The following is a 13,497-nucleotide window of genomic DNA, read 5'->3' as shown; positions in this document are numbered from 1 at the left end:
GACTTGCTGTTATTCTCTTTGCATTGAGATATTTTTGCCAAAGCTTCTATACTTTAAAAACAAACATACGTTCACACTAGGGGCGTTTTCTGCCTTTTTTCAAGCGCAAGCTATTTTTAAAAATCACCCACAAAACACTTGTGCTATGATTCCCTATGAGAGAGTTCACAGCTAAACGGTTCATTTCTGATCCGCTCAGTACCATGCCTGTACCATTTTTGAGGCATTTTTGCTATAATGGAAGGTACAGGAAAAACGCAAAATGTTCACAAAATCGCTTTGTGCAGCAATTGCGCTCAAGTTTTTAAGAATAAATACATTGTATTTATTCTTTTCCAGGTCAAAGAGTTCACTTCCTGACTTGCGTCAGGTAGTGAATTACAAAACCACTCTGAAAAAGCCCTTATAAAAGCGCTTTTTACAAAAACACAGCTCGCAGTGGAGTCCCGGGGGGCTTAAACAGCACACAAAAACGCGAAATGCTTGAGTTTTAGTTTTTAGATGTGAATGGGGCCTCAAAGCACTCTTTATTCCATAGTGTAAGCATTTCATTAAGCCAAATAAGTCTATTGTTGGCCATACAAAGATTTGATCTGAAAAATATCCAGAAAATCACAAAACATACCAGCATTGCAGGTATTTTACTGAAACGTGTTTAATGAAGGCTCAGTGTGGCCAGTTTATCAAAACCCGAGCAAAGGAATCAGACAAAATCTGGTGCAAATGGGACTGATTCCTAAATCAAGGATTATGATTGGTCGTTCTAAGCAACTGCTCTATGTTTGCACTAGTTTTATTCCAATATTACTTGCGCTAGTTTTGATATATATGTCCCACTCTGCTAATTAAAAACAAAAATTTGCTTTCCTTAAAACAGAAAGAATTTGCGATAATTCAGGTTGGAGTGAGCTCGAGATGTCTCCCAGGCACCACTGCTGAATATATGCAAATTAACCATTGTACCCTTAGAAGCTAAACACACCTCCAGAACCGCTGGAATGCAATGATGTGTCAGCTTGTTAAATTGTACAGAGCCATAATAATCCAACATGCATACAGACTGTTTCGGATTTTTTTTTTTTTTTTTTTTTTTTTTTTTCTTTACCTCAGATTAGTCTTAATCTCTCCATAGAGACATAAATGCCCCCTAAAAGAGGAATCAGTCCAATCATCATATGGCGTTTTATTTTTGTAATCTTTTTCTTAGGTCATAAAAAATCAATATTCTCCAGAAATTAATTTTCCCCACAGTCTTTCCAGTTTAGACACATAATAACCCATTATCCTCACGGTCATATCATCCTGACGATAATCTGACAAATTATAATGATACACCTGCATCCTTCTTACAAGCCACAATGGGAAACCATACCTCCTCGCTGTTATAGCAGTATCTTCTCCAAGCATCTCTCTCACTACCATCATTATGCGTAAAGCAACATTATCCGACATACTATTCCACAACTTATTCGTCTCTTCCACCACCTTCACAATCTCTTTAGCACAACTTCTAGTCTGTATCACACAGTCCCTCTCAAGTGGCTCATAATACTGCCTATCCAGCCGCACACTGGGTATACTATGTTCCAATAACACAGTCTGATCACCTCCTTCTCTCCCAGATACAGCAACACATCGCCTGGGCTGCGGATCAGGGCTATCCGGCTGCCCAGCATCTTCCACCTGAACTTCCATCTCATCATCCGAATCTTCCAGTACAACATACGGATTAGGCGACAGGGGCACCTCTGGAGCACTCCCTACCCCCAACTTCAGCTTCTTACCCCCTCCTACTCTGCTTTCCTCCTCCTCCTTCCTCAACCTCCCCCTCCCTCCATGCCTCATCCTTGACTTCTGTTCCTCCCACCCCATCTTATCCTGCTCCTCCTTTTTATCCATCTCTGCCCCCCAATCTATGGGCTTCTGCGCCTTGGCCACACCCCCCACTCCTGAGGAACTACTACTCCCAGCCCGGCTACTCTGCACCTTCCCGCTGCCCATCCCACTGCTCACCTTACCTTTGCATACTGACTCCTCCCTCCTCTCTGGCTGACCCGCCTCCTCCCGCCGTCTCCCCCGCTCCTGGGTGACCCCCTGCCCCTCACTCACCCCCGCAATCACCTCCGCAGTCTTCCCAACACCGGACCCACTCTGCACAGCCGCTTTCCGTGCCCGGGACTCCTCCTCCTCCTCCCGCAGCACGGCTTGCACACAGGTAGCGTCACCCACCGGCTCCTCCTCCCCAGACACGTCACCTTCTGCCGGTGCAGCTCCGCTCACTCTCCCTCCACGAGTCTCCTCCTCCATTCGCTCCACAGCCTGAACACAAGAATCATCACCCACGGACTCCTCAGCCGTCACATTCCCATCTTCCGCAAACAGATCCGCCTGGCTACACGGACTCTCACCAACCACTCCCACAATCACCCCAGCCACTCCCACACCAGTCACCTCCGCAATCACAGCAGCTGTCACCTCCGCCGCACGCTCGTCACTCACCCCAGTCTCCCGGCGGCCATCCTCCTTACTGGACACATTCAGCAGCCCAACATCCGCCTCCTCACCACCCAGCGTCACATCCACCACAGCCGCATCATCCAGCAACTCCTCCAGCTCCTCAATCACCCCAGCAACAGTATCCAAGGACGCCGAGAGCGGGACCACCTCACTGACGTCACCACTCTCAGCATTCACTCCAGTCACCTCCCCACGCTCCACAGACACCTCCCCTTTCGCTGCAGCCCCGCTCTCCTGACCACGCCCACCACTCTCTTCAGCAGTCACGTGAGACGCCAAGCCGGCCACAGAACCTCCACCCTCCTCTGCCACCGGCCCGGACGCCTCCATCCGCTCCTCAGCAACATTAGTAGCAACATTATCAGATACAGTATTGTCAATAACACAAACAGAGAACGGAGTCTTTTCCGCCCACCCAGCAAACAATCCTCCCACCTCCCCCTTCACAACCCCAGCATATGAGAACAGTCTGCGTCCCTTGTTCTTAGTACAGTTCCGGGCCATGTGACCCCCCACCCCGCACAGATCACACACTCGGGGTGCAGGGCACGCAGACGCCTGGTGGCCCCTCTCCTTACATATCCGGCAACACATCTTATTGGGACACTCTGATCTTATGTGCCCGTACTCAAAACACCCCCTACAGTACTTAGGCTGGCCCTGATAGTAAATGGTGCATCTCTCCCCAGCCACATGGAAGGAAGCTGGGGGGTGCACCGTGCCGCCATAGCCATCTGCATCTGGAAGCAATTTAACTTTGTATTTCAGCTTGCTCCTGTAGCAACCAAATGGGTTGTACAGCCTCTGAGCCTCGCTGACTTCAGAACAAAATCTCAAAAGAAAAGTCCTCACCACATACTCCTCCATGTAGGGGTTGTAGCAGTGTACAGTAAGTTCCTTCACTCCAGGATCAAAGCAAAGTTCCACCGACATCTTCCTCAGGATGGTATAGTCCGCTGAGAAAGCTTTAAATTTCCAGTTTTCATACACAGCAATGCAGGTTTCCTCGGAATGAAACGTAAAACAAAATAAACCCAAATGAACAAAATCTTGAACCGAATGTAGATCCGTTACCTGGACATTGAATATCTTGAACATCACATCCGACACCACATCTCTCAGGCTGACACTCCCGATCTGGTCTCTAGCAACCTCCACCTTTATGGAGCTGCGCAAATTCCGCCAGTCCGCCATGGCTCCCTCCTTCGCCTCTCTGTTTTTCCTAGGACCCCCAAAAGGAGGTCCTCTCGCTAAGTCCTTCCGACCACAACCAAGGTTTTACCCCTGATCGCAGCCAAAAGGCCGAGCGGCGATGCACAGCCTGATTCGGATTGTTTGATCCTCATCAGTGCATGGCATGGATTAATTTGGCTCTATGGAGTAGGGCTTGTAAACCGAGAGGTACAGACTAACCAGCAAGCTCATGGTGACCCAGAACTCATTGGAGTGTGTAAGGGACTACAATGGTCCTAAAAGCCCCCTTACTAAGATGTTAAGAAAAACAAAAATTTGCTTTCCTTAAAACAGAAAGAATTTGCGATAATTCAGGTTGGAGTGGGCTCGAGATGTCTCCCAGGCACCACTGCTGAATATATGCAAATTAACCATTGTACCCTTAGAAGCTAAACACACCTCCAGAACCGCTGGAATGCAATGATGTGTCAGCTTGTTAAATTGTACAGAGCCATAATAATCCAACATGCATACAGACTGTTTCGGATTGTTTGATCCTCATCAGTGCATGGCATGTTGGATTATTATGGCTCTGTACAATTTAACAAGCTGACACATCATTGCATTCCAGCGGTTCTGGAGGTGTGTTTAGCTTCTAAGGGTACAATGGTTAATTTGCATATATTCAGCAGTGGTGCCTGGGAGACATCTCGAGCTCACTCCAACCTAAATTATCGCAAATTCTTTCTGTTTTAAGGAAAGCAAATTTTTGTTTTTCTTAACATCTTAGTAAGGGGGCTTTTAGGACCATTGTAGTCCCTTACACACTCCAATGAGTTCTGGGTCACCATGAGCTTGCTGGTTAGTCTGTACCTCTGCTAATTAAAAGCCAGTGGTTGCTGAGAAAAAAATTGTTATTTTCTGCATATGACAACATGTTCCGACATATCACAGGAAAATTTCCCTACTCCTCACTGCTCATTGCCTTCTGTAACTACTTGCACTGTTGCTAAAGTCTGTGATCTGCCAGATATCTCTGAGATCAAATCTCTCAGCGTGCGACCAGCATTAGATTACAGTTGAACTGAAGAAAGGGCAATGGACCTTTGAATTAGTCGTTACAAGTAATCTTTGCACATAAAATGTGTGAGCATAATTGTCAGGTTATCAGAATAACATTTAAAATCACAAACACTGATCCACATGACAGCCGGGGGCCCCAGGTCTCTCTAACTGGCTGGGGCCCCCAAACCACCATGCGATACCTAGAGGAAAGTGCGAGCAAGCCCAGGACCTCTCACCACCAGGGAACTTACCCCCACCACCTCTAGACTGAATGCTAACTGCAACAAACACAATTGCTAACTCCCAGCTAGAGCAATCTCCTGCCTTTTTCTGCTCAGCAGACGCCAGTCAGCCAATCAGGTGTACTGTTATACACCCTTTGCCTGCCGTACCAAATCTAGCAAGAATTGCATAAATTAGCATTCAGGTGGGAGGCTTCGGTTGGATGCAATAGTAGATTGCATTGTTTTACAGGGACGCCCCGTGTAGGCACATCTCCCACACGGTCCCCTCCCTAACCACTCACCTGTCAACCGCATCCTGGAAGCTGCACAAAAGAAATTTAAAATCACAAACCCTGGTCCGCACGACAGCCGGGGGCCCCAGGTCTATCAGAATAACATATAAGACAGCTCTATATAGTATATATTTATGCGGTGCATATTATTTCTGCGCCGCTCAGTTCGGCGCAGTGAGAGCCGAATCACGGCTCTCACCGCTGCCGCTAAACTCCAAGGCGGCGTTAAATACTATTCCCCCTCCGAGTTGTTGCAACTTGGAGGGAGATGTAATTCGGGGTCTGGCAGCCGCCAGAGCCCAGAATTACCGCTACGCGCCCCGCGCAGCATAGCATTGCGAAAACAGCTGATCTGATCCGATATTTATGAAGTATAATTAGAGTAATACATTCTTTACTGAAATATTCATATGTCATGTCCTTGCTTTTTTCTCTAGATCAGCAGTGTTACAATGGTAGTGGGATGGATTACAGAGGGTTGCTCAGCACTACCAGATCTGGACATCAGTGTCAGCCATGGAGTAGCCAGCTTCCACACAGTCACCAGCTGTCCCCAGCAGAATATCCAGAAATTGGTGGAGGTCATGCATACTGCCGAAACCCTGGTGGCCAGATGGAGGGTCCCTGGTGTTTCACCCTGAACAAGAATGTGCGCACAGAGCTGTGTGATGTACCCGCATGCCGTATGTATAAACATTCACAGATTATACATTTGTGTGTTTTTACTGCTTGAAGGTTTGCACTTGTGTGTTAAAATAACAGCTGTAAACAAGCAGGCCACAGAAAGTGTGATACATCTACATTATGGGCCCAGAGTGACCTGGATTTATTAAAGCATGTCTATATTGGACCACAGTGAAGATTACTGTAAAGTTAATTAATTTAAAGAGGAACTTTAGTGAAAATAACGTAATATGCTTTTTTTATTATTTATTTTTTTACTATATTAATTTATAAATTACCAGTGTTTGTCCACAGTAAAACCTTTCCTCACCTTCATTTACATTCTGAAATTTATCACAGGCGGCAACATCTTTATTGCTGCCAGGTGCATCATTGCAGATTGTTTCCAAAGCCAGTAAAAAATAATACATGGTCTCCCAGAATGCTCTGGGAGAATTCCGCATAGCTAACCAGCCTAGGCTATGACGTTACTGGAAGGAGAGGGCTGCAAACTAATATACAGCAATAAAGGAAGGGTTTCTGATGCTGAAACCAGGAAAATTCATGTAAAAGAGGGTATCCTGAATAATTTACTACATTGGACTGTATGTTACTACGGTGCCTCTTTAAAGGCTTACATGCATTTAAATTGACTCTATAAACATATAGTACATTTTTGCAGCATTATTATGTTACTGCCTTTGTTGTATTGTAAAAGTATACTAACCTATGTTTTATTGCTGACAGGTATTCAAGATAACACAAAGATGGAGATTCTGTACATATTGGTTCCCAGTATTGCTATTCCACTGTTGATTGCTTGCCTGTTCTTCCTGGTGTGTATGTGCCGCAACAAACAGAAAGCCTCAGCTGCTACACCACAAAGACGTCAGCTCATGGCCTCACCTAGCCAGGACATGGAAATGCCTCTTATGAACCAACACAAACAACAGGTAGGAGCACATACTCATAAAGCTAAATGCACATTTATAAAAGGTTCAGAGTGTGAAAACTAGACAATATGGGGTTGATTCATCAAGCTGCACTGCTAAAACAGTGCTAAAACAGTGCAGGTCGTGGTAGTGCAGCTAGCGTGCGCTGGTAACTTACCCTGGCTTCTTCTAACTAACAGCCACTCCACTGAACCCACCCTGAGCCCTGGCCGGTCCATTGGCTTTAAAGGACGTGATCCCAGCGCTTTGATTGGCCCAGTAGGCTGCCTGTCACTTGACAGGCAGTCTATTGGGCCAAAGTTAGGGGATTGCGTCCATTAAAGCTACTGGACCTGCTGGGGCTTAGGGTGGGTTCAGTGGAGCGTCGGATAGTTAGAAGGAGCGAGCGTAAGTAACCAGTGCACAATAGCTGCACTACCACCGCATAGCGTGCGCTGAGCTTGCACTCCTGTCATTAGCTTGAGGAATCAACCCCATTGTGTACAGCTTATATTCATGTTTTTAACTGCATTAAAATTAGCAAAATCATATTTTTTTTAAACTGCATATAATGCCCAACTTTCATTGTGGCTGAGGTTTTATTTAAAAAAAAATGGAATTTCAGGCTCAATAAAAGATATAGATCTCACGCATCCACATGTAGTACCTACATGTGGCAAAGCAACTAAAGAAAAACAGGTGAATATGCTTTTATCACTTGTAATGATACTGGTCACATGACATTTGGCTTCATCTTCCTTTAGACCAGGGGTTATACCATGTAATTTTTGGACACACTGGTCCTTATTCAATGCATTTTTTCTCCTGACATTTTCCCTAGGGGATAATGTTTCATCATTTATTTGATATAACTTTTCAGCACTTTTCAACTGAAAAAGTATTAAAAAAAGTAGATGAAAAAGAACAATCAAAATGATTGTGATTATCCTCGTGCTTGATGGTGGTTTAAAAGGAATTTCAAGTTTGAAAATGTGACCTGGGGGAAAACTCAGGTAAAAATGTAATTGCATATGGCCCACTGACTCCACTATATTAAAATTGGGTGCCATACCACTAATGCTGGATGCTATAGACCTCCTCCAATCCTAGAAATGCATGCCATTAACAGGATGCCAGATGTCACTTCACCATTAGTTAGTGATAAGAGGATGCTAACACTTTTTTGTCTACCGAAAGAATGGCTGAGTGGTTTAAAAAGGGGCTAGGTTGCTCTGAAAAATATAATGGAACAGAACAGAAGAAAATGAATTAGAACTTTATGTCCACAATTTGCCTATTCCTCATGTTTTGTTTGGCATCACCAAAGTTAGCACTGATCATTAGAAACACCTTAAAGTGGTCTGAAAATCAGCATTTCTACTTTGCTCTAAAAGATTCCTCACAGCTTTAAAGCTACTATCTCAGGATTTTTTTTTAACAGAACATCACTGAAATGGTTAAACAAAGCACTTTGTCCTGCCATTCAGCTTCAAATCCTCATCCAAACTGGAGATAACAGTATCTTTGTTTACATTCCATTGTTGATACATTTGTCTGTAACAAGTAAAAAACACTTTCTGAAAAGCTGCCTTTGCTCCACGCACTCACACACAGCTCAGAACAACTCATTAGAAGATTTTAATATGTAATAAAAGGACGCTGGAATAAAATGCAATGGAAGCTTTCAGGGCAAGAAAAACTACACTTTGGAAACTTGTAATTTGTAGACAGACAATATTACTTGTGCACAAAAGCAAATATGATAACTATGAATAATACAAAGTAGAAAAACACATTTTTATTGAATGTTATGTCAGAGTTTCAGTCCACTTTCAAACAAACTCTGTATAAACAAGATAGTTATATATTTATTCCTGCATACAAACTTGTCAGATTGTTTAGAACTTTTCATTTGTACTGTATGTATTTTTAAATAATTACTGAGTAGAAAAAGATAACGATTAAATAAATTGTTCACATTGGTGGAAGACTGTTATGCATTCTACTTTACATATTTAATATAGATGGCCAATTGGCTATGTATCCATCCATGCAAGGCATCATAACAAGGAAACTGCCTGTAAATACTTATGCTAATCATCTGGCAAAGTACTTGCACTTTACAGATGGGTAGAATTGTGCCAAAAATACAATTTGTAAGAATTTACACAAAAATGAATATGACTATAATTCTTATGTTTGGTGACCATAAAAAGCTTTTGACCAGAAAGAGATAATGGCCCTTAAAGAGAACCCGAGGTGGGAATTACTTTTACTATTGGGGCACAGAGGCTGGTTGTGCGCACTAAGACCAGCCTCTGTTGCCCCATCGTGTGTCTCCATGTCCCCCCTGCTCGCCGCTATACCCCCCGCATTGCTGGCGACACGCAGCGGGTCGCCAGCTCAATGTTTACCTTGCGCTGTCAGTCAGCGCTGCTCCCCTGCCTCCTCCGCATCGGCGCACCCGCCCGTGTCCCTTCCCTCCCGCTGATAGGAGGGAAGTGACGCGGCGGGTGGCGCAGATGCGGAGGAGGCGGGGGAGCGGCGCTGACTGACAGCGCAAGGTAAACATTGAGCTGGCGACACAGCCAGCAATGCGGGGGGTATAGCGGCGAGCAGGGGGGACATGGAGGCACACGATGGGGCAACAGAGGCTGGTCTTAGTGCGCACAACCAGCCTCTGTGCCCCAATAGTAAAAGTAATTCCCACCTCGGGTTCTCTTTAAAGGAATACTATCGATTCACATATTTTTTTCAATTGACACTGGAATTGTTTGGGAAGTGCTGCTTAGTACTGGTGTATACATTTTAGTAGCAACTTCTTTGTTTACTGTTAGCAAAATACATTCAAAGTACTGATGGCTGACTGAGCCATGAGGAGAGGGGAAATTCCCCTCACACTAACTCTATGTGTAACTCTGTGTGTGACAGAGAGAGACAGGACACAGGAGCTGCAGCTGTTGGGAGCTCTGTTTTTGACTGAAGTGTCTGAAGAGAGCAGAGGAAATGTAACTGTTTTTGCTTTCAGAGTTTGATATGTGTGATATTTGCTTTCTGTAGTCTGATATGCAACGCTGGCTGTGCATTGAAGCAGACACCCCTTATGCAATTGATTTGTCCCAATATAACTAAATCTTACCCTCAATAAATTACAGCTTTTGCCTCTGATATTTAACATGAAAAGTAGGAAAATGTTTACACAGCTACTGAAACATTATTTGCACACTGTCATTTTAGAACACTTGGGCATCGATAGTATTCCTTTAATCACTTTTTCTCCTTAGTTTTCTGCTAGGAGATACATTTTCATCTTCTGTTGAAAATAACTTTTTTGGCACTCTGCAATTGAAAAATTGTATGTATTATCTTGCTTGCTGGTGACATTTTGTTGATGAGGTGTAAAAATACCACGTAAGAGAAAACTAAGGCGTAAAATTGGAATTGAATAAGGGCCTAAATGTAACACAGGTGCTGTATTTATATTAATGGCTCACTGACTTCATGTACTTCTTATTTTCAGGTGAAAGTAAAAGAAATAAACCTATCCACTGTGAGGTTTATGGAAGAGCTGGGTGAAGATCGCTTTGGAAAGGTATATAAAGGCCATCTGTTTGGTGCTGCTCCTGGCGAACAAACACAAACTGTTGCAATAAAGACACTGAAGGACAAAGTGGAAGTTGCTCTTCGAGAGGAATTTAAGCATGAGGCCATGATGAGGTCTAGACTGCAGCACCCCAACATTGTCTGTCTTCTCGGAACTGTGACTAAAGAACAGCCCATGAGTATGATATTTAGCTATTCTCCACTCAGCGACCTCCATGAGTTCTTGGTCATGAGATCTCCACATTCTGACGTAGGCAGCACAGATGATGACAAGACAGTGAAATCCACTTTGGAACCGGCAGACTTCCTCCACATAGTTACTCAGATTGCTGCAGGTATGGAATACCTCTCAAGTCACCATGCTGTACATAAAGACTTGGCTGCCAGAAATATTTTGGTTTTTGACAAGCTGAGTGTAAAAATTTCTGACCTTGGACTGTTCAGAGAAGTGTATGCTGCAGACTACTATAAGTTGGTTGGGAATTCAATGCTACCTATAAGATGGATGTCCCCAGAAGCAATTGCATATGGAAAATGTACCATAGATTCTGACATCTGGTCTTATGGTGTGGTGATATGGGAAATCTTCAGCTATGGTCTGCAGCCATATTGTGGATATTCTAACCAGGATGTCATTGAAATGATAAGAAACCGCCAGTTGCTACTTTGTCCAGATGACTGCCCAGCTTGGATATATTCCCTCATACTTGAGTGCTGGAATGAATTTCCTGCTAGAAGACCTCGATTTAAGGACATTCACACAAGATTAAGAACATGGGAAAATATGTCTAACTATAACAGTTCTGCTCAGACATCTGGAGCAAGCAACACCACGCAGACAAGTTCGCTTAGCACAAGTCCAGTTAGCAATGTTAGTAATGCTAGATATGTTGAACTGAAGCCCAAAGGGCGGCCATTTCCACAGCCACAGTTTTTACCAATGAAAGGACAGATCAGACAGATGGTTCCACCTCCTCAGCTCTACATTCCAGTAAATGGCTATCAGCAGATGGCTGCTTATTTTTATCCTGTCCAAATACCCATGCAAATGGCTCCTCAGCAAATGCCACCACAACTCATTCCAAAACCTGGATCTCATCACAGTGGGAGTGGGTCTACAAGCACTGGCTATGTAACGACCGCACCATCCAACAACTCCATGGCTGACAGAGTGGCTCTTCTAGCTGATGGAAGTGACGAGGCTCATGGAGCCGCAGAGGATGTGTCTCAGAATGCTGTTCAAGAGGAAGACAGTTGCGTACCAGAGACAGAGTTGCTGGGGGATATCGACACATCTCCATTAGATGAAACAGATATGCAGTCAGAAGCTTAAACTCCTGGAGGCTTCATCTTGACTTGAATAATACATTTAAGTGAATCCAATGAATCACATGGTGCCTGTATGCCAAGTTAAAACTAGAGCCATAAACAATTATTTAACTTTCCTTAGTGTTGACAGCACCGTCACACAGGATTTGCAAAAGGTACGCCAGATAAAAAGAAAAAAGTACTGTTGCTGTGCAACATACGGCGAAGTACCAGTGCGCAACATGTGTAATTCAGACTGTGATTGTAAATTTCATACAAAGTGCAGTGTTCTTATTTAGGACAGACAGAGATCAAAACTGTAATGGACTTGCTGCGTAAAACAGTAGTTTTTTTTTTTTATTTCTTTATTATCTTTGCAACATATCATACAGGGTGAGCTTCTTGTTAAATGTGAGCCACAATGGCTACTAAGTGTCTACAAAGAGTTATAGAATGTGTCAAGACTGAGTTCCCTTTCATATGACTTTGCTACAGATTGGGGAGAAATGTTTTGTTTTTGTGTTTTAGATTATGCACACTTTATCTTCATTCAGTTTAAGAAAAGAAGAAGCAAATGGTGTGCTGTGCACTAATGTTCTACAATATACATTATTTTGAAGTCTGTCTTTCTTTCCATTTTAGTTTAGTTTCTAACTAAACTTGAAATCAGATACCAAGGCAATTTTTGCGATTTGGCACAAAAAAAAAAAAAAAACACGTCAAAGAAATGTGTTGCATTTTTATATTTAGAAATGTTCAATTTGCAATAACAATAAATCAGCATTATTGCAGGGTTCCATTTGGTTGTGGTATCTTGCAACATAAATTGTGTACAGTAGATGAAATGTAATTTATGTTTTATCATCTTTTATATACATTTTTTAATGGAATTGTTTTGATCAGAAAAAAATGCCTTTATAATTTAACTGTTTACAATATTCACCCTGCATACAGTTTATTTTATAACTTCAGTGTTTTTTTTATCTTATAAAACTGTAAACAGGTCAGTCCATTTCATGCCTTTGTTTTTGTTAAAGGAATTCACAAACTGCACATTTTGGTGTATCAAAGTGCAAACTAAAAGTTGTAAACTAGAAATTCAAAAACAAAGGATTTTTTTAAATAAAGGTTGTGTAGAAATGAGATTTAAATTGTGTGCTATTTTTTCTAGCATACAAAACCATACAGGACCGCATAGACCTTACAATTCACTAAAGAGAAACACTAGACCAAATGTAAAAATAAATAAAAAAAGAGGTTATACCCATATATGTGTAAGTTTTAATGTGGATTTGTTATCACAGTTGCTTGTTTGTTATGACATATTTTGTTGCAGAAAAATTACTTTAAGGCTGTATTTCCTGTACGAGGATGAAGATGGGAATGAGTTATTCTTGACATAAAGCCAGTGGGACTACTATACCAGCTATTGGAAATCAGTGTTCTTAGTCAGATATTGGCAGTTAAAAGTCACCACTGGGGGTCATGGGAAGTGTAGTCCTTTGCTAAACAGATAGTTGTTGCAGGTAATAAGCTAGGTGGATACATGTTTTTCTTTATCTCTTTCTTTGGAGAGATTGACCAACAAAGATTGCACAAAGAGAAAAGTTTTATTATGAAAGATGTCAAAGAACATCATATCCTATACAGTGAGGGAAATACAGTAGGGGAAATAAGCATTTGATCCCCTGTTGATTTTTTTTTTGTTTGCCTTCTGAC

The 13,497-nt window shown here is 42.8% G+C and overlaps 1 protein-coding gene across 2 annotated transcripts in view; it reads left to right on the top strand.

The window, feature by feature from the left end:
- Positions 1-12,639, top strand: part of ROR2 (receptor tyrosine kinase like orphan receptor 2) — a 217,691-nt gene extending 205,052 nt beyond the window's left edge. For both annotated transcript variants that reach the window (XM_068237986.1, XM_068237978.1), the window contains 3 exons: positions 5,710-5,955; positions 6,683-6,888; positions 10,388-12,639. In XM_068237986.1, the coding sequence (XP_068094087.1) occupies positions 5,710-5,955; positions 6,683-6,888; positions 10,388-11,803 (1,868 nt within the window). In that variant the 3' untranslated portion in view covers positions 11,804-12,639. The remainder of the gene's footprint in view (positions 1-5,709; positions 5,956-6,682; positions 6,889-10,387) is intronic.
- The last annotated feature ends 858 nt before the right edge of the window (positions 12,640-13,497 follow it).

The sequence above is a fragment of the Hyperolius riggenbachi genome, chromosome 1 (assembly GCF_040937935.1).
Source record: "Hyperolius riggenbachi isolate aHypRig1 chromosome 1, aHypRig1.pri, whole genome shotgun sequence".
Classification (NCBI taxonomy): Eukaryota; Metazoa; Chordata; class Amphibia; order Anura; family Hyperoliidae; genus Hyperolius; species Hyperolius riggenbachi.
This window is presented reverse-complemented; position numbering and strand designations above follow the sequence as displayed.